This window comes from Fistularia commersonii, chromosome 19 (genome assembly GCF_037954325.1).
Source record: "Fistularia commersonii isolate RoL2024-O1a breed Wild chromosome 19, RoL_Fcom_v1.0, whole genome shotgun sequence".
Taxonomy (NCBI): Eukaryota; Metazoa; Chordata; class Actinopteri; order Syngnathiformes; family Fistulariidae; genus Fistularia; species Fistularia commersonii.
Genome location: NC_141302.1, coordinates 14688901 through 14708753, shown reverse-complemented (window position 1 = coordinate 14708753; position 19853 = coordinate 14688901). Strand labels below are relative to the sequence as shown.

General features: G+C 44.0%; 1 protein-coding gene across 2 annotated transcripts in view; it reads right to left on the bottom strand.

Moving 5' to 3' along the window:
* Positions 1 to 910: 910 nt before the first annotated feature.
* The window catches only part of LOC147223911 (RAS guanyl-releasing protein 2), a 53348-nt gene continuing 34405 nt past the window's right edge, over positions 911 to 19853 (bottom strand). For both annotated transcript variants that reach the window (XM_086165845.1, XM_086165846.1), the window contains exons 13-17: positions 19687 to 19828; positions 11228 to 11264; positions 4814 to 4972; positions 2862 to 2924; positions 911 to 1825 (exon numbers count right to left, since the gene is read on the bottom strand). In XM_086165845.1, the coding sequence (XP_086021971.1) occupies positions 2866 to 2924; positions 4814 to 4972; positions 11228 to 11264; positions 19687 to 19828 (397 nt within the window). In that variant the 3' untranslated portion in view covers positions 911 to 1825; positions 2862 to 2865. The remainder of the gene's footprint in view (positions 1826 to 2861; positions 2925 to 4813; positions 4973 to 11227; positions 11265 to 19686; positions 19829 to 19853) is intronic.

Below are 19853 nucleotides of genomic sequence, written 5' to 3'. Positions count from 1 at the left end.
TCGCGGCTTGCGCTTTTGAAGTATGTTGCGGGAAAAATGACTGCACGGACAATTGGGATTTTAGCTCCTTCACCTTTGTCTTTCTCAGCTCGCTTTTCGGCGGGATGCCCGTGTCGTATTTTCCGTGAACAGTCCGAAAATGCCGCTCCACATCTTTGTGGACCGGCAGATGAAGCAAACGCTCTTCGAAAATGTTATTATGAAAAAAAGTCCTCCTCCAATGCCGTAAAAAGAACAACAGTGGTACCAATAACGGTACATTTATGTTACACAGAACTGAATAGGTCCTTGTGATAAGTTTTTGTCTTCTTACTTGGTCCAGCTCCCCCACTCATTTTATACCCTTAAGTTTAAGAGAAAAAAAACGAGGACTAAAAATTGGGGATAACTTTTTGCTGCATTTTGCATCTTTGTCTATGCATTTGCGGTGTCCTCAGTGTCAGAAAAATCAGATGTCATCTGACTGGCTGCCCTGACATCTATTTTTATTAATGTCCAGCGATCTACCAGTAATACCTTCGCGACAAACTCGACCGAAAGATTGCGATTGACATATTTGCTCCGACCTCTTGCATGTGTTTGGAATGTGTGAGAAACCCGGAGACCATCAAACGGACACGGGGAGAACATGGAGCCTCCACGCAGAAGGAACCCCGCCGGGAATCCAATCCATCCAGGGAACTTCTTGCTGTGAGGCAGGAGTACTACCCTCTGTGCCAATATGCTGATAGTATTTGCATTTATACAATTTTCACATTAAAGTTTCCCATTATAGCTTTGCCTCCTGAAGGTTCTGTTTAGATCCGCAATCAAGATGATCTTCCAGAAGTCATGCCTTCTTTTTTATGTTTCTTATTACAATTCAATCCCCAACCCCCTCCTCAGCAAAGAAAATGCTGCTCTCATCATGTGTGTAACATTTTTATTTCTTAAATATGTCAGATCCAAAGTGGGGAAATCCTGAAAGAGGAGACGTGGTGCATTTAATGGCGGGGAGGGATAATCTGGAGAGCACGGGGTGGGAGTGGAGTTACATCGGCCCACGGGATTAAATCACAGGACAATAATGCATCAAGAACATCCTTCATCGAGCAGGGGAGCACGAGCTAGTTGGTCTATTTACATGGAAACCTCGTTTCCCTGACTCACCGGAAGGACCGATAACTCGGCGAGGGGAGTTTTACGAAAGACTGACTTCCCGGCATGCATGATGAACAAAACCCGAACAAATTCATGCTACCATCGAACACGTGTTATTTCTGTTTTGGTCGTATCGTTTTGACGATCCCGCGGTCTCGCAACGCCATCCCCGTTCGCCAAGAGGAGTTCTGGAGAGAAGCACAGTGCAATACAAAAACAGCACAACAGCGACACCTACAGGATACTGATGTTCAGGTGGAGGGTACGGCGTCAGCTCTCGTTGTCATGCCAACGCAAAACAAAGGTCGGTCGTCGCTGAGGAGGAAGTGAGGAACCACACTCGTGACCAGAAGAAACACCACTTTAGAAGTTTTAAAGAAAATGAAAAATAAGAATGGGGAGACAGCCGTGGCATCTCGACTGGGTTTCGGTGCTCGAACCTTGAAAATTAAACTCTAACGACAGGGAGAGACATTCGTGCTTTTGGCCGATGAACGGTGGAAATGCGTCCCGTCACATTGCCACGCAGTGAGAGTAAAGATGGGAGGCGCCGTTGTCGTAGCATCGTCCACCATGTGGCTGCACACCGGCGTCCCGGCTTGGGTGTTGAATCGCACAAAATCAGATGTTCCTCCCGCGTCTCTGTGACGACTGTCACCGTCGCACGCCAATCCTATGAGGTATTCTGAAATCATATTGATTGAACGAATTAGACTTTACTGCCTCACAGCGTAAAGGTCCTGGATTGGATTCCCACAGGAGGCCCTTCTGTGAGGCTTTTCCATGTTCTCCCAGAATCTGTGTTGGGTTCCTCAGAGTTCCCCGGGTTCCTCACATACTCCAAACACAAGCAGCAGGTTCAATGGAGACCCTAAAATTAGCCAGACGTGTGAATGAGAGGGTGAACGATTGTGTGTTTCTGTAAGTCCTTTTGTCCAGGATGAACCCAGCCTGTTGCCCAATCACAGCTGAGAGGCTCCAGCGGCCCTTCAACTCTGAATGCAGGATAAGCGTCATATGTAATGAGCAAACAAATTAATATAAGCGCCTTTCTTTTGTTTTCTTGCAGAGTTCACATTCCCACCACTAGGTGGCAGCAAATGTAAAGAAATGACAACTTCCTAAGTCAATTTCAGTTCCAGAGGGGACCCAATCACAAGTTTCTGTTGCTAATTCTCAAACACGTGTAATTTGAGGAAATAAATCAGCTTTCATTTGTTTATCTTATCTAAGCTGACATTGAGAGAGAAGCAGGGTTCCCCCTCGACCAATCACAGGGCCACATATTGAGATGTCCAGCCATTCACCCTCTCGTTCAGAACTCATATCGTGACATACAACCGTTCACACGTCTGGACAATTCGGGGTCTCCGATGCTGACTGTTTTTGGACTGTGGGAGGAACGCAGTTTGAGAACAGCGACACTTTCATGGACTTTTAACCACCTAATAGGGATATTCAAACAAATACATGTATATATTTGTAAAGACAGAGAAATAAGTGGATACCCACTCATATCTAAATGTATTTATCTTTAAATGAACAGCTCACAAGAAACTTGAGCGATTCTGTGACTGACTTGTGTGAAAATGAATAAGTAAAGCACCCTGAAGAACCAGGGAGGGGTAGAAAGTCAAGGTTGAAGGTCAGCATTTCTTTGTTTCTTGTTTGTCGGATAAATGGTCGATCATTGGTTTAAAGCATTAGTCAGTATCTCTCACCTGCTTATAGGTGCACGTCAAACACCCCCTCCTCCACTGCCTCCACGTCCTCTTCAGCGATCACTGTGTGGGAGAAAGGTGCGTGAAATAGGTATGGGTTTGGGCGCCGACCAAACAAGATGGATTGCAAATTAATCTGCATTGTTTGAGAACATCTCCCGAATGACGGCGCGCCTCATGAGGAAGCGTCAGTATTGCAGGGGGCCGTGGGAGGGCACGGGGGGCGTGACATGAGGCTCGAAGATGAAAAACTACATGAAGCGATTCTTTTCTGAGAAGAGGAAATTCAAGCTCTTTGTGGTTTCTCAGACGGTGAGTCTTTGTGGCAAGACACCATTCTGAACAAAGTGCTCGGATCTTATCATCTACCTCTATCTAACTTACTCCTTTCACACCAACATTGTGTCTTCTCTCCCTCCATCCATAAACCCTCGCGACCTCCTCCGACCGTCCCTCCTCTGTCCGTGCCCAAACCATCTCAGTCTAACTTCAGAACATCGAACATGTGCCGTTCTCTCCATCTTCAAGAGGAACCTCCACATCTTCGTCTCTGCTGCCTCCAGCTCCTCAGTGTCTCCAAACCAGACAACGTGGCTGCTCTCACCTTTGTCTTCTCAAACCTTCCTGGCATTCTGACTGATGCTCTTGTAGCGCTTTTCTCCACCCGTTCTAACCTGCTTACGCACATTCCTCCACTTCTTCTCCACCCTCTTTTGACCTTCGGCACTTCAAATCCTCCACCTTCTTCGCCTCACCAGCCTGAAGCCTCACTCTCCATTCAGGCCCTTCTCCTTTACATATTAGCAATATAGCTAATGATGTTACCATCTTCCGGATGATGTCTTCATTCCCATCCCTGGTGCAGAGTGACATCTTTGTTGAGCTTCATATTCTCAAACTCCCGCTCTTTGGTATTTTTTTTTTTGTTTATTCGTTTCCAGAAGAGGAGCTGGAAATCCAAGGCCAGGTGCAGAAGGTGGAGGTCAGACAGAGGGTGTTACATTTTGTTTGCGATTTCGTAGTGCACTGACGTCACCGCCTACATACTTCCAACTTTAAGTTGCCATGGCTGTTGAGCAATATATCCACTGGAAGGCTGCACAGAGTCCACCTCCTGTTCCCAAGTTCCAATTACCGTAACTTCTGGACTATTGAGTGCACCTCAATATAAGCCGCACCGGCTAGCCAGTCGCTATCTCGGGCTTTCTCCTGCGCACTAAAACCGTCAAAGTCGTCTTCTTCGGTGTCGCAGTTGAACGGACTCAAAATTTCCCTGTTATTTCATCGGTCCGATGTGACGGGGATAAATGTTTTAGCGGCGTGAAGCTCGTTAGCCCCCCCCCAAAAGTCCATATATTAGCCGCATCGTTGTTTACGTGAAAAAAGTTGCGGCTTATCGTCCGGAAATTATGGCACAAACATGTCGTTGGCGGAGGAGCTGGTGACGGTGCAGTAGACAACGGCCATAAAGCACAAGGCGCCATGTGGACGGAGAATTCTTCGCTCTGGTTATACCAACGCCATGTTGTCTTTGTCCGGCACATTTGAACATACAAAGAAAATCTACTCCCCAGGTTACCCGGTGGTCCTGCTCCGTTTGCTGTGTTAGGCTACGCATCCGCTAAAACGAACGTAAGTATGCACAAGATGCATACAAAAGGACAGATGCAAGGCTATATGATTATTTGAAATTGAGCATTAATGAGCTTTTAAGAAGACCACAAGTTGTGTCCTGGTGGATTCTTGACAACTGCTAGTTCTGTGGCATTAACTTCTTACAAGACACTGTATGTTTTAATGTCATTTCTCTTGATATTATAGGGCTTTTAAAAATGAGTCCCTGTTGGAGTGAGGTAAAAAGATAAACCCTGCAGCTACTATGCATCTGCTAGCTTCCCGAAAACGTACAGTATTACACAGGAGATGAACACAGACGGGCCGTCTGTACACACCTGTGTTCTGCAGACTCGGCGGGTTGTTGGCAGGCGGCGGGAAGCTGTAGGATCTGGCCTGGAGGGCAGGCGGCGTCTCGTGGCTGATGCTCTTGGTCCTCTTCCGGCACTCGACGGCCAGGCGGCTTCGGCAGGCCTTGTGGCAGTTCACGCCGCAGGCTGCTCCCAGGGCGTCCACGCCGGCGGGGAGAGACGGCGGCAGGGAGAGGTTTCGGAAGAGCAAGGGACGTCGGGAGAGTCGGGGAAGGGGGAGGGAGAGTCGCCGGGAAAGGGGGCGAGACGGCGAGGAAGAAGAAGAAGAGGAGGGCGGAGAAGAGAGGAGAGGGTCAGAGGGCAAAAGAAACATTGGGGCGATCGGGAGAGCGAAGGGCGACAGCGCCGAACTCTGGCAAGCCATGCAAACACACAAACAATGGCACACACACACCGTGAGGCTGAGCGTCTCTGACAATAGCGCTGCCAAGTGGGGGGAGTCTGGGCCAACGGGGGCGACGGGGGGGTTCATTCGAAGCAGATTCTTAATCGCGTCACAGAAGTTCAAATTCATATTCGGATCATTTGGTTCATTCGATACCTTCACTGAACTTCTTTTCAATACCTTCACTTCAGTATCTTTGCTTTAGCAACTCTACTTTCGGACCTTAACCTTTATTGCCTTCGCTTTAGAAACTTTTCTTTAGTACCTGCACTTTAGTATCTTCCTTTTTGTACCTTTATTTTAACATATTTGCTTCTGTACCTTAACTTCAGTATCTTTAGCTTAGTTCCTTTACTTCAGCACCTCAACTTTAGTACCTGTCCTTTCATACCCTTACTGAACTCCTCATTGTTATATTTTGGAGAGCCTCAATTTCCCTCCTTGTGAAAGAGAAAGTGGCAATATGTTGCCATATTATGTGTAAATGAGAGGATGTGAATGTTGTATGTCTGTATGCTGTGTGTATAAGAGGATGAATGTATGTGTTTAAGAGGATAAATGTATGTGTATAAGAGGATAAATGTATGCCCCTATATGGCATGGGATTGAGGGAGTGAATGGTTATATCTAGGCTCCAGCACCTTCTGCAAGCCTGATGGCAGGATAAGCAGTATAGACAATGAATGAATGAATGAATGAGAGGGTGAATGGTCCAAGGTTAATCCTGCCTCTCACCCAATAACAGAGAATGAATGAATAAATGAATAAATCAATGAATGAATGCAAGTAAAGTAGTCAGAAGGAAATCACGGTCATTTTTCTTTCTTCTTGTTTGTTTCACTTGAGAATAATTCTATTTTGTTGGATTTATTGAATTCTGTATCAGTAGTTGATATATAAGGAATCATGACAGCACCGAACCGCCAAAACAAAATGGAAGATGGTGAAATTACGCTCCTCTCTGACAGCTAAAATCCTTCTCTCCTCCTGAAAACGCATGCCGACTTTCTCGCTACACTCCAGCGCCGCCACGGCGGGCGATTTGTTCCAATTACGGCGCCCGCCAATCGCTCTGCCTTTCCGGGTGCGAGCTGGCAGTGCTAAATAGCCGCGGGCTCCTCTCATTGACTCCATCTTGTCTCAATGATGCACTGGATCAACATGGAACACTCACACATTCTGACTCACACACTTTTTGAGTAGTATTGTGTGTGTGTGTTCAAATTGTGTAAATTAAGGCGTGCCTCTGCTGATTCCATTCTACCTCCATACCGCTTTCCCTTCTTCCTCCTTGCTCCGATGGTGTTTGAATAAGAGTACTTTCCAGACGAGCATCACTTCGTGAATAAGCTGGGAGGTTTTTTTTTTTTATTTTGCAAAAATACATCTCTGGCAATGAAGGAATTAGCCTGTGACCGGAACCGCATCCTTCTCCTTTCAGACGGTAGCGCTAACTATTCTTGTTGCTATGCAACGCACATTTTTGACATTAACATGTAAGTTGTTTTTTTTTCTTAAATGAGAGGAGCCAGGAACGTAGAGCTGACGAGACAAAACACTCGATTATTTAGTTTATTTTTGGACGAGTTGTTAAAATATAAATAACCAAAAACCTGACATCAACATCGGATGTAAATATTCTTTCCACTAAAATACAACATATCCTCTTTAAGAGCAACCTGTGTTCACCAAGTATATAAATATATACATACATACAGTGGGGAGAACAAGTATTTGATACACAGCTGATTTTTCGTCTTTTCCCACTTGCAAAGCATGTAGAGGTCTGTAATTTTTAATCATAGGTGCTCTTCAACAAAATCCAGAAAAACACATTGGATGATTTTTAAGTAATTAATTTGCATTTTACTGCATGACATAAGTATTTGATAGATTGGAAAAACAGAACTTAATATGTGGTACAGAAACCTTTGTTGGCAATTGCGGGGATCAGAAGTTTCCTGTAGTTTTTGATCAGGTTCGCACACTGCAGCAGGGACTTTGGCCCACTCCTCCACGCAGATCTTCTCCGGATCCTTGAGGTTTTGGGGCTGTCGCTGGGCAATATGGGCTTTCAGGTCCCTCCAGAGATTTTCTATTGGGTTCAGGTCTGGAGACTTGCTAGGCCACTGCAGGACCTTGAGATGCTTCTTACGGAGACATTCCTTAGTTCCCCTGGCTGTGTGTTTCGGGTCGTCATCATGCTGGAAGACCCGGCCTCGACCCATCTTCAAGGCTCTTACTGAGGGAGGGAGGCTGTTGACCAAGTTCTCGTGATACATGGCCCAATCCATCCTCCTCCAAATACCATGCAGCCGTCCTGTCCCCTTTGCAGGAAAGCATCCCTAAAGAGTGATGTTTCCACCTCCATGCTCCATGGGATGGTGATCTCGGAGTTGTACTCATCCTCCTTCCTCCAAACACGGCAAGTGGAGTTTACAACAAAAAAGCTCTATTTTTGTCTCATCAGACCACATGACCTTCCATTCCTCCTCTGGATCATCAAGATGGTCATTGGCAAACTTCAGACGGGCCCAGGATTTTAATCCATAAGGGCGCAGTGTGTTACGAGTGGCTTTCTTTGAGACTGTGGTCCCAGCTCTCTGCAGGTCATTGAGCAGGTCCAGCTGTGTAGTTCTGGGCTGATCCCTCACCTTCCTCATGATCATTGAAGCCCCGCGAGGTGAGATCTTGCATGAAGCCCCAGACCGAGGGAGATTGACCGTCATCTTGAACTTCTTCCATTTTCTAACCAATTTCAACAGACCGTTGTCGTCTTCTCACCAAGCTGCTTGCTTGTTGTCCTGTAGCTCATCCCCGCCTTGTGCAGGTCTACAATTTTATCCCTGATGTCCTTACACAGCTCTCTGGTCTTGGCCATGGTGGAGAGGTTGGAGTTTGTTTCATTGAGTGTGTGAACAGGTGTTTTATTCAGGTAACCAGTTCAAACTGGTGCAGTTAATACAGGTAATGAGTGGAGAAAGGGAGGGCTTCTTAAAGAAGAACTAAAAGGAGATCCCCAATTCTTACTGATTAGTAAGTGATCAAATACTTATGTCATGCAATAAAAAGGAAGTTCATTATTTTAAAATCATACAATGTGATTTTCCGGATATTTGGTTTAGATTCCGTCACTCACAGTTGAAGAGTATCTATGACAAAAATGACAGACTTCTACATGCTTTGCAAGTGGGAAAAGCTGAAAAACTAGCAGTGTATCAAATCGTCACCCTCTTTAAATAATCGCCTAAGTCATTTTTTCAGATTTTTCAGGAAACACAAAAAACTGAGCCATTTGACACACTCTTGACATAAGCAATTTCTACTAAGGGGGTAGAATGGCACAATCTGTTTAACTAAGGATGTAGACAATTTTGCCAGAGGTGATCAGCATCATGAGGAGATGATTTAGGCAAAAAAAAACATTTTTGTAAAAAAAATGACTTTGGCGATTATTTTAAGAGGGTGACGAAATACTTGTTCTTCCCACCGTATATATGTTTATATGTGTATATAAGTATGTATTTATACATATGTATATATACACATGTGTACATGTGTGTATATATGTGTATGTGTATATATGTGTGTATATACATATATATATATATATATATATATATATGTGTGTCTATAAATGTGTGTGTCTGTATATATGTATGCACATATATACATATATAAGCATACATATATAATATAATTTCTGGACTAGTAGCCGCTAATTCTGTACACGCTTTAAACACTGCGGCTTAAAAATAATTTGGCTAATTTATGGATTTTTATGAGCTATTGGGCTTCATGCTGACAAAATATTTATCCTGGTCCCATCGGACCAATGACAAGTGACGATGAGAGCAATGACGAAAGAGACTGAGAAGTGTGTGACGGAGGAATTCTGTGTATTGCACACACACACGCACGCACGGACATCTGAGCCGTTTGTGTGTGTGTTGCCATTCCCGATGTATAGACATGCAACCTTTCACTCTCTCATTCGCACATCATACATACAAAACTCAGTAACTTCCCTTCTCTCTATTGTGTCTGAAGTACAAACCCCAATTCCAATGTTGGAACATTATGTAAAACGTAAATAAAAACATAATACAATGATTTGCAATCATTTTCAACCAATATTCAGTTGAATACATTCCAATGACAATACATTTAATGTTCAAAATATGATAAGTATAATAATAATAAAATAAAAATAAAATAAGTTATTGATATTATTTTGCAAATATTCACTCATTTTGAATTTGATGCCTGTAACACCTTTCAAACAAGCTGGGACAGAGGAAGTAAAAGACTGAGGAAGTTGAGTAACACTTAAAAAACGCCCGTTTGGTATTGGAAACAAGTGTCATAATTGGGTATAAAAGAAGCATCCCTGAAAGGTTCCACTGTTCACGAGGATGGGCCGAGGTTGTAAAAAACTACGTGAGGAAATAGTCCAGCTGTTTAAGAACAACATTTCTCAATGTGAAATTGTAAGGACTTTAGGGATTTCATTATCTACGCTCCATAATATCGTCAAAACATTCTGAGAATCTGGAGAAATCTCTGTGCGCAAACTGCAAGGCCCAAAACCAATATTGAAAACCCATGACCTTCGATCCCTCCGACAGTTCCGCATTCAAAAACGTCTTCTTTGTGTAAAGCGTCGTGCCACGTGGCTCAAGAACACTTCCGAAAACCATGTCTATGGAGGTTTTCAGTCATCCAGGTCATAGCGAATTCTTGTCGAAATCATCCTGTCTTGGCAACTGGACTTTCTTCACTTGAAGACGTTTCAGCCTCATCAGAGATGCTTCTCCAGTCCTAATGACCTGTGGGGAGTTTCCTAATATAATTGCCAGGGACCCTAGCCCGGATCGAGGTTATGGCTTGTTGTGTAAATGGAAGGGTTGATCTGCAGAAACTAGGTGCAAGTGGGTTGTTATGCTAATACAGGTGTCCTTGGTTAGAACAAATGGGTAACTTTGTGGGATAACCTGGATTGGAATGTGATTAGGTAAAGCTAAACAGCGAAATCTGTTGGATCACATGAACTGAGGCTCAGGTGGAAGTTACCGGGGACTGGTTCTGGTGGTGGATCTTTCCTGGTTGTTTGATGGGTGCAGATGGTCCGTCTGTTGGACTATTTGCTCGCACAGTTGTTCACAAGGTGGTGAACCTCAGTACATCCTTGTGAACAACGGAGCCATTCGTGGATGCTCCTTTTATACCCAATTACAACACTCACCTGTTTCCATTTCCAAACAGGTGTTTTTTGAGCGTTCCTCAACTGCCCCACTCCCCATTGTTGCCTCTTTCCAAGCTTTTCTGGAATGTGTTGCATCAATTCAAGATGAGTGAATATTTCCAAAAATTCAATAACATTTGTCATTTTGATCATTAAATGTATTGTCTTTGGAGTACATTTAACTGAATATTGGTTGAAAATGATTGCATATTTATGTTTTACACAATGTCCGAACGTCATTGGAATAGGGGTTTTATAATGAAAGCATAACTGTCCTCTCAGCACGGTTCAGAAAAACCCAAGAAGGTCTTTGGAAACTAAAATTCCCCACGTAATGCCTCTCTCGTGCTCTTCATCAGCCCTTAACCTCGGCATCAGTCTACCAGACAGAGTAACCATGGAAGGACGGAGTAGATAATTCAGATGTAAAATGATGCATCTTTTTTGTGAAATCACAGTCCCACCGCGTTCACTTACTGCTGGGAAATTTGACCACTTTTAAAAGAGCGTCCGCCCATCCATTTAAGGGCAAAATGCCAGTGAAAGTAATGTTATCTGTTAACCCCGCAAATATGGCAGAAAACACTGGGACGTATTTACCAGGGCGGCCATGTTAATGGTATTTGCACAGCACTCCAGCTCTGCAGAAGTTCAGTGTGTGTGTGTGTGTGTGTGTGTGTGTGTGTGTGTGTGTGTGTGTGTGTGGCTGCAGCCGGCGTATCTGTGGTGCAAAATGGAATTGCTCTCTTACCTTTGCACTTGTAGCCTTGCTTGTAGAAGCCCCATATCTTGAAAACAGAGAGAGAGAACAGGTTCAGCTGAGGAGGAGAGGATTATGTAATGCTCTCGTTTCCATTAAGATAAGAAATAAAGTGTTAAGAGACTATTTCATATGAGTCAACGACACACTTTCAAACATATGAGGCATTGCATGCCGTTGGTAGAAGGTTCCTGCTTCTGAGGCTTCTACAGTGGCCGAAGGGGCGACTGGGATTTCTGGCCTCCAGAAACACCCATAGGACGGCAGACCACAGACTGCCCGGACCAGTGAATGAGAGGGTGAATGCTTGAAAGTCTCTATATGGGATGTGAATGAGAGGGTGAATAGGTTTCTGTCTCTGTGTGATTCCAGAATGAGAGGATGAATGGTTGCATGTCTATATCTGACAGGTGAATGAGAGGGTGAATAGTTGTATGTCTCTGTAAGATGTGTGAATGTATGAGGGGGCGAATGGTTGCATGTCTCCATTTTATGAGTGAATGGTTTTATGTGTCTATATGAGTTGTGAATGAGAGGGTGAATGTGTTTGTGTCTCGATGTGACATTTGATTGAGGGTGAATGGTTTTATGTGCCTATCTGAAACGTGAAAGAGGGAGTGAATGGTTGTATGTCTCTATATGACACGTGAATGAGAGGGTGAATAGTTTCATGCCTCTGTAGGATGCTTGAATGAGAGGGTGTGATTGAGTAAGTGAATGTTTTTATGTCTCTATACATCATGTGGGGGTGAATGAATGAGGGTGGATGACTCGTAGCATGTCTCTGTATGACCCCTGAATGAAAGGGTGAATGGTAGCCATATGATATATGCCCGAGTGATCAAGGAGGAGGTTGAGCCCCACCTCTCATCCCACAACAGCTGGGGTAGGCTCCAGCTGCCCATGACTCCTAAGTGTAGGATAAATGGTATAGAGAATGAATGAATGAATGAATGAATGAATGAATGAATGAATGAATGAATGAATGAATGAATGAATGGAAAAACAAGCCATTTTTTAAAAAATGAAACACAGTATACATACGCAGATACAGCTAGAAGAACATGCAAACACTACGAAGAAGGTAGAAGATACAACAAACTCACAGAGTGGTTGTTGTATTTATAAAAACACCTCAGTGAACAGATGAATGGCACTGAGATCGATTATCCTAATTCTGTGATCATTCTGGTTTAATGTACTTGCCGTCAAGCCTTTATCAACGTTATCATCGGGTTTATGGCCATAAATCACTACCTGAGTCGTCGCCTGGTCGTTGATACATTCAAACCCGTCAAATTAATCGGCACACACCGGTATCCAGATATTATTTGTGGATGTTAAGGACAGTTTTGTCCATTAACTGTCACATGAGGAAATTACTTATCATAGCATTATCATTAGCATCATCTGTCTCTTTTAATTGATGCTTCCATTGGTTCCTTTCAGGAGGCAGTTTTACGAAACATCTACATTTTCCTGCTCGAACATAAATATGACAAAAGGATGTTAAAACTGATGTACAATTACACACAATTACATTGAATTTTTACCATAAAACTACCCCGATTAGCAGAGATACTTTTATGGTGCTGCAGAAACAACTAAATCCCCATAAATACATAAATACATAATACATTTATGAATATAAAAAGTATTATACTAAATATAAATAATACTTGGAAATATTTCATAAGCACGTGGTCATTCTTTTATTCGGCTTATTTGTGCCGCATTTTTTTAAAAAGAATTTACCTTTAAGCACTTCCGTTCCAGTTCATTAGATACTGTTTTCACATTATTATTTTCACTAAAATTACAGGATGAGGTAATTTCCTTCAATTCTGCAAGAAATACCAAGGGTTTGTTGTTTTCAGTGTTGTTTTCTCATTGTTATTATTTTTCCTTAAATTTGGATTATTCCCACAGTCTGAAAACATGTAGTGTGAATGATTTCATTCATTCATTCATTCATTCATTCATTCATTCTCCAGGGGTGAGTGCTCACCAATCAATCACAGGAGACATACAACCTTTGATTCACTCATTCACAATTCAAATAAAGCCATGCACGGGGACTCCTCACAGAAAGGCCCCGCTGCCGTAATCCAACCAGGCTCGCCAGGGAATCCAAGGAGGAAGCGCTTACCACTATGCAATCTTGTTTAAATACAGTTGTCCCTTAAGATAGAAATTTGATTAATTCCAGAAGTGTATCTTAAATGAATCTTCCCTATATGAAATAACAGAAAACTAAAAAAGAAATTACTAAACTAACTAAAACAAAATGAATTTGTTCCGCTATTATTTTGTTATTTTATTTTATTTCTGGGTTCCCCACTTGCCTTACAACTTGCTCTTTCAGAGCCCATGATGATTATTAAGAAAATAAACAAAATAAGCACAAAGATATAAATGATGCCACATGTATATTGTACTAACTGACCGGACGAAGTGGTCGAAGGACGATGGAAGCCGCAAGGCTGCAAGGTGAGAGCACCAACTCAGAAGATGCAACGGTGACATTAATGGTATTTGAGTCATGGGAGCCTGCTTGGAAGATACTGTGCAAATTTCTAATTTTAATTTTCTCACTCTCGTATTAATATCATGATTATTTTTTTTTTGTATTTCAAGGATAAAATTTTTCGAATTCTTCGAATCGCGCTTTGTATCTTAAAAAATTTGTATATAAAGTGATTCGTATCTTAAGGGGCCACTATCATTGCTGTCAGTGTTAGTTTACTGTTTATTTTTTTCACGTTCTCTCCATTTTAGGACAGGCTTTTATCTGCTTTTCGCAAATAGGTGATATCAGAGAGGGGAGGGACAGCAGGAAGCAGGGGCTGGCAGGACAGAGGGGTGGAGGTGGAGGTGGAGGTGGAGGTGGGGGGGATCAAGGGGGACGCAGGGAGCGACCAGACAGTGGGGGGAACAATGACATGAAAGCGGCGAGCTGGAGATCACACACCGCCCTGGCACATCTGAGGAGGCAGAAAATATCCTGACCTCTTCACACGGAAGCCTGTGCACAAAAAAAAAAAATACTTGCAAGCGAGTGCACACAAAGACACACACACACACACACACACGCATGCAAACAAGGAAACACACTCCCACAGCCTGAGGCTGTACAACAAAGAGGAGGGTAACGTACAGAACATCTAAACACAACTTTCACCATGGCCCTGCCTCCACCAGCTGACCTTTACTGTCCCCGCAGACACACACACACACACACACACACACACACACACACACACACACACACACACACACACACACACACACACACACAGCAGCGCTGGAAAAACACTGTGCGTGCTACAAGTGCACAGGATTTTGAAAACTACTCTTATTGCAAATATTACAAAACCTGCAGACAGTATATTTATAATACTGAATCTGCATACGAGCAAGCTTGTTATTTTTGTTTTACCATAAATTCCGGACTATTTGGCACACCTGAATATAAGCTGCACCAGCTAAAAGTAACTAAATAAGCATATTTGTGAATATATAGGCCGCACTTGTCTATAAGCCGCGTGTCCATGTTGTAACATGAGATTATTACACAGAAACTTTTTTTTTTTTACTTATCATTAAATGCATACCAGTAGCATCAACAAACGCGTACTGGAATTTTGTTTTTTTCTGAACAGTTCCTTTGACACGCTGATGAAAAAGATGAATAATAAATAACTCAAGGAATAGTCCATCTATCCATCCATTTTCTATTCCCGCTTCGTCCTACTCCAGCTGATCTTTGTCTTCCTCCTGCGCACTAAAACCATTAAAGTTGTCTACTTCTGTGTCGGAATTGAACGGCCTGAATTTCACGGTCATTTCACTGGGCCAATGTAACAAGGTTTGTTTTGGCGGCATGAAGCTCGTTAGCCCAAAAAAATCCATAAATTAGCCGCATCGTTGTTTAAGCCAAAGAGTTCAAAGAATCTGAAAAAAGTAACAGCTTATAGTCCAGGGAAATTATGGTGTGGTCAAATTTGCTGCAGAATGACAGAGGCAGAGTAACCGGATACTCAGCTGAAGTAAAAGTACTCCTTCTGCCACCCTTCTGCACAGTAGGGATTTCTATTTTGGCCCATGAGGCGAAGGTCACGCATCCAAAACACATGTGGAGGCGAGGTGTGATCGCAGCTGATGGGTTTTTAGGGTGCGTGCTAAAGGTGTGTTTCATTTTATTTGCAAGAGACTGGACAGCCGGATCTCAACTTGATTTGATTTTGTTTGTATGAAATTATCATTTTGTTTATTTATCGTCACAGTTGTGTTGAGGCATTTTGTGGCGCTTCTGTATTTTGTTGTTTAACAGCCACTGCGGGGAGCTAGGAGTGGCGTGAGATTGAATATTGAATATTATGTGTGTGTGTGTGTGTGTGTGTGTGTGTGTGTGTGTGTGTTTTGTAATTCCAGTTCATAAAAGCCATCAATTCAAATTGAAGTAAGCAGACAGTGAAAGGAAACATGAGCGATGATGCCGTCTGGAGTCGCATAAGATCTGATTTACATTAAACAAAGTTTCATTCATTCATTCATTCATTCATTCATTCATTCATTCATTCATCATCTCCCCCCCCATATTGTTTCGTTCGTCAAACCAACTTCTTCATTTTCCACCTCAGCTGAAATAGACGTGCAGCATCTTGTTCGAAGGCACGTCAGCAGGCCAGGAGGAGCATGAGAATAGAACCGGGGACATTCGCTTGCGAGACTGCAGAATTCAGAACGTTTTTTTTTTTCTTTCCATTTCTAAAAACCAGAAAGGAAGCGACGCTTTATCGGCTCCGAACAGACGGCATGAGTGTGTCATCCTTTCCTCCAAATGCGCTCGGCTGTGCCGCGAGGGCCAGCAGAGAGCGACGCCCGCGCTGCCGACCCCCATCCGAGCCTGTCATTGGTTCCTTTCGTGTCTGTCAGTCACACCACTGACTTTTTTTATCAAAATGTCTCAAAAAAGCATCCACAACTGTGGCAGGGAGCTACGAAATGTGAGCATACACACAAAAACACACACACACACATACTCCAGTGCAGCGGGGTTTGACGCCTTGATCATGAGACTATAACCATTCCAGCTCCAGGCTTGACCGTCCAATGTTTTTACATCATCGTGAAACCAATCTATCACTTTAAATTAACACATGGAGAAAGATGCACCAGGCGGCAGGGTGGTCAGCGAGTCCAACTCCCAGGTTCAACAGTGGATAAGAGGCTGAGTGCATGTGTGTGTATGAAGTGGGAATGGATTAGCAGTTGCTAGCATGGAGGGGGAAATAACAAGGTGGCACAGAAGCAAAGGAATGTAGGACTCAAAGCGCCGACGTGTCACTGAATCAGCTGAAAGGGCACGCCGTCGCCTGATTAACCCGACGGCGCCGCTACTTTGTCCTGTCCATTCCCAGGGTGCCGTGAAGAGAACGTACCAACGCTACAGGGGATGAACCAGGAAGTGAATCTGACCTCTGCGTGGCCCTCTATTGGACGCATTTATGACTTCCTATCAAAATTCTTATGATGGCATTTAGGACTGGGGTTGTAATGGGAGTTGAAAATGTCAGTTTAGGGAAATTATGTTTCACTTAAATATTAATTCTTTCATTTACTACACTGCTTATGTGGCCATGGGCGAGGCTGGAGCTATAGCTGTTATTGGCCGAGAGGCGGGTTCACCCTGGATCCACCAATCACAGGGTAACATATAAAGACATACAACCATCGCCCTCTCATTCACGTCCCATCAAGAATTTTTGTGGACTGTGGGAGGAGCCAAGAGAACGTAGAGAAACCCCACACACACACTGGGAGAACATGGAGACTCCACGCAGAAAGCCCTCCTATGGGAATCCAACAGGGGCCTTCTTGCAGTGAGGCGGGAGCACTAACCGCTGCAATGGCCGCTCGCAAAAACAACTTTTCTTGACCTTTTTCTACAAACGAGAGTAATAAAGGTAATAATAATTAATCCCCTGGGATCCAGGGCTGGGCAGAGGCCTTGCAGGGGAGCGCCCTGGTCCCCGAAGGCCCCAAACAAGCATTGCGGAGCCGCCGCATCTATCGAACTGACAGCGACAATCTGTTCACGCTCCCCATTATTACTCCATCATGAGGTGTCGTTGAGAGGCGAACACCTGTCAACTGTCTCTTTCTTCCACAAGGGCAAATCCAGATGGGTCCTCTGTCAGTCTGCTCAGTAATCTAATGCTCTGACATCCCATCATGTCACCAGTGAACTCAATCCGCCGCACGAATCATCCTATCAATTATTAATGGCTGTTCTTCAAACTGGTTGTTCGCTTTGTCGCTGTCGGTGCCCGAGTTATGGAAATCTCACAACGTCTGTGTTTGTCTCCCCCAATTCGCAGGGTTTTGTAGAGTTGCCAGAAAAAGTTTTTCAGTCTGCATGGGGTTCCTCCGGGTTCATCAGTTTCTTACTTCTTCCAAAAACATGAAAAAGGTTCACTGGAGCCCCTAGAATGACCTTAGATTGTTTACCTAGTGGCTTCCCAGCGAGCAGAACGAGACCAGGGGTAGGCCAGTGTTGACCCATTAGCCCCTTTTCCTTCATTCGCTCAATCGTCAAAAAACCAAAAAGCTTTTGTGCCTCTCGCTGTCATTAAAACGTGTCGGGAGCCTCCAGCCGAATCCTCACTGTGCCATCCTGCGATCCAACAACGCTCAGTGGGACGTATTCCCACTTAGCACATTTAGTGGAGTCATCAGAGCGCCATTAAGTTGTACGGGCAAAAGCTGGCTGCGAGCAAGAGAGAAAATGATCAGGAGGTTCCCAATGATTTGGGGTGCTGGAGGTGAAATATGTTAGCCCTGCCCGCCTCAGCTAGCGCAAAGTGCTGAAAAAGGGGGGAAAAATATTGTTTTTGTACGGCGGCCAAGAGGAAAGCGTGGAGCAGACAGATGAGGAAGCGGCTGCTGTATCTACCTCGGTCATACATCATTGCACATTTTCAATGGTGGAGACACTCCACTGCAATGCTTATCTCGCCTCGCTCCTGAATCCACATTTCCCCCCGCCGGGACGATATGAAAACACACGCCCCCGAAGGATGAGTATGTCTCTCATGCTGCACTTTGGAGAATGACAATCCACTTCTCTTGTATACAGAAAAAAAATCCAATATGAGGGTTCCCATTGCTATTCTCATTAAATTCTGACTCACTGTCAGCATTTAAATAGCAGATGATCCTTGGGGACACGCACAGCCGCAAAGATATCACAGCAGGGTCATCATTTCCCCCAATTACTGTCCTCCAGTTTTTTCCAGGGAGCAACTTCAGCAGCATGTGGCTCTGGCTCAAAGTAATTGCCGTTGGCCTGACCCGAAAGGGGGAACCTGTCAGACACGAGGCCAGCGAGCGCTCGAGGCAATACCTAATGAAAGTCGCCTCTGCGGGCTCACATCATGGCGGCGTGGCAGTAAGAACACCTTTGACCTTTTTAAACCAATGGCGAGGTATAGCGTTGATTGGTTCGCCGCAGACATCGATGCATTTGAAAGCACAAAAGGCTAAAACAACAGGGATCGATCGTAGTTGAACGCTCACGGTATGTTCATGGATCATGTCAACGATTCTGTGCTTAAAACGATCCCCGCAAAATCTATGTCGGTCAAGCATAAAACTAGAGCCGGCTGGCCCTTTTTCACGGTATGGCTGTTTGACCAACATGATTTACGCGCAAAATCCAGAATGTGGTGTTTGCTGTCGCATCCAGTGAGGAATGCAATGATCCATTTCGGAGAGATAAACAACCTCTGAGCTAACAGGGCTTCAGGTCAGGACTCCATGGTCCACGTATACCTTAAGAACAAGGGCCAGTCAGCAATGTCAAGCACACCGGCCAAAGAAAAGAAGTGGTTTGAGAGGATTCAATGAGGCCATTTTTGTCCAATTGGACCTTCACTGAACAGAGGAGGTGATGTCCGACACAACCTTTCACCTACATGCAACACTTAGATCTATCCCAAGACAGATCAACACAAGCATACCCACAGATCCAACAGGCAACTCATCCAGAGATGTGAGCCAAAACCAGAACCCTGGCAACTCCCAAGTGAACTTAAGGACTTCATTTTTTTTAAACATTGGCCTCACAAATATCTGTGAGACCATTTTTACAACCTGAATTACCCAACTCAGGTGAGCTAGTTCCCAATACGACATGTAAAAATGCACACACTAACTCGACAACCTCATTCAGACTTGTTGCTGCAAACAGACTCATGCATGAACACAATGAACCCTCTCAACTTGGACCAAGAAGAAACAGCCAACCTACCAAAATTACTGTTGTGATGTTAAAGTAATATTTCAGACAGTATTTTTGACTCCATGAAGAATTAAAGCCATTTTTTCAGTTTCCGACATGTAAGGGATCAAGCTAGATATCAAAAACCAAACAAGTTTTTACTCACAAAGCCGGCGCAGTGCTCACAGAACGTCGGCTTGACATAGGTGGTCTCGGTGAAAGTGTGGATGAAGCCCATCTTGCAGTTGAGCAGAGAGCTGGCTTTCATGAAGTAGTCGATCATCTCCTCTCTGCTGATCTGGCCATCTCTGCGAAGCAAAGCGGGTGGGCGTA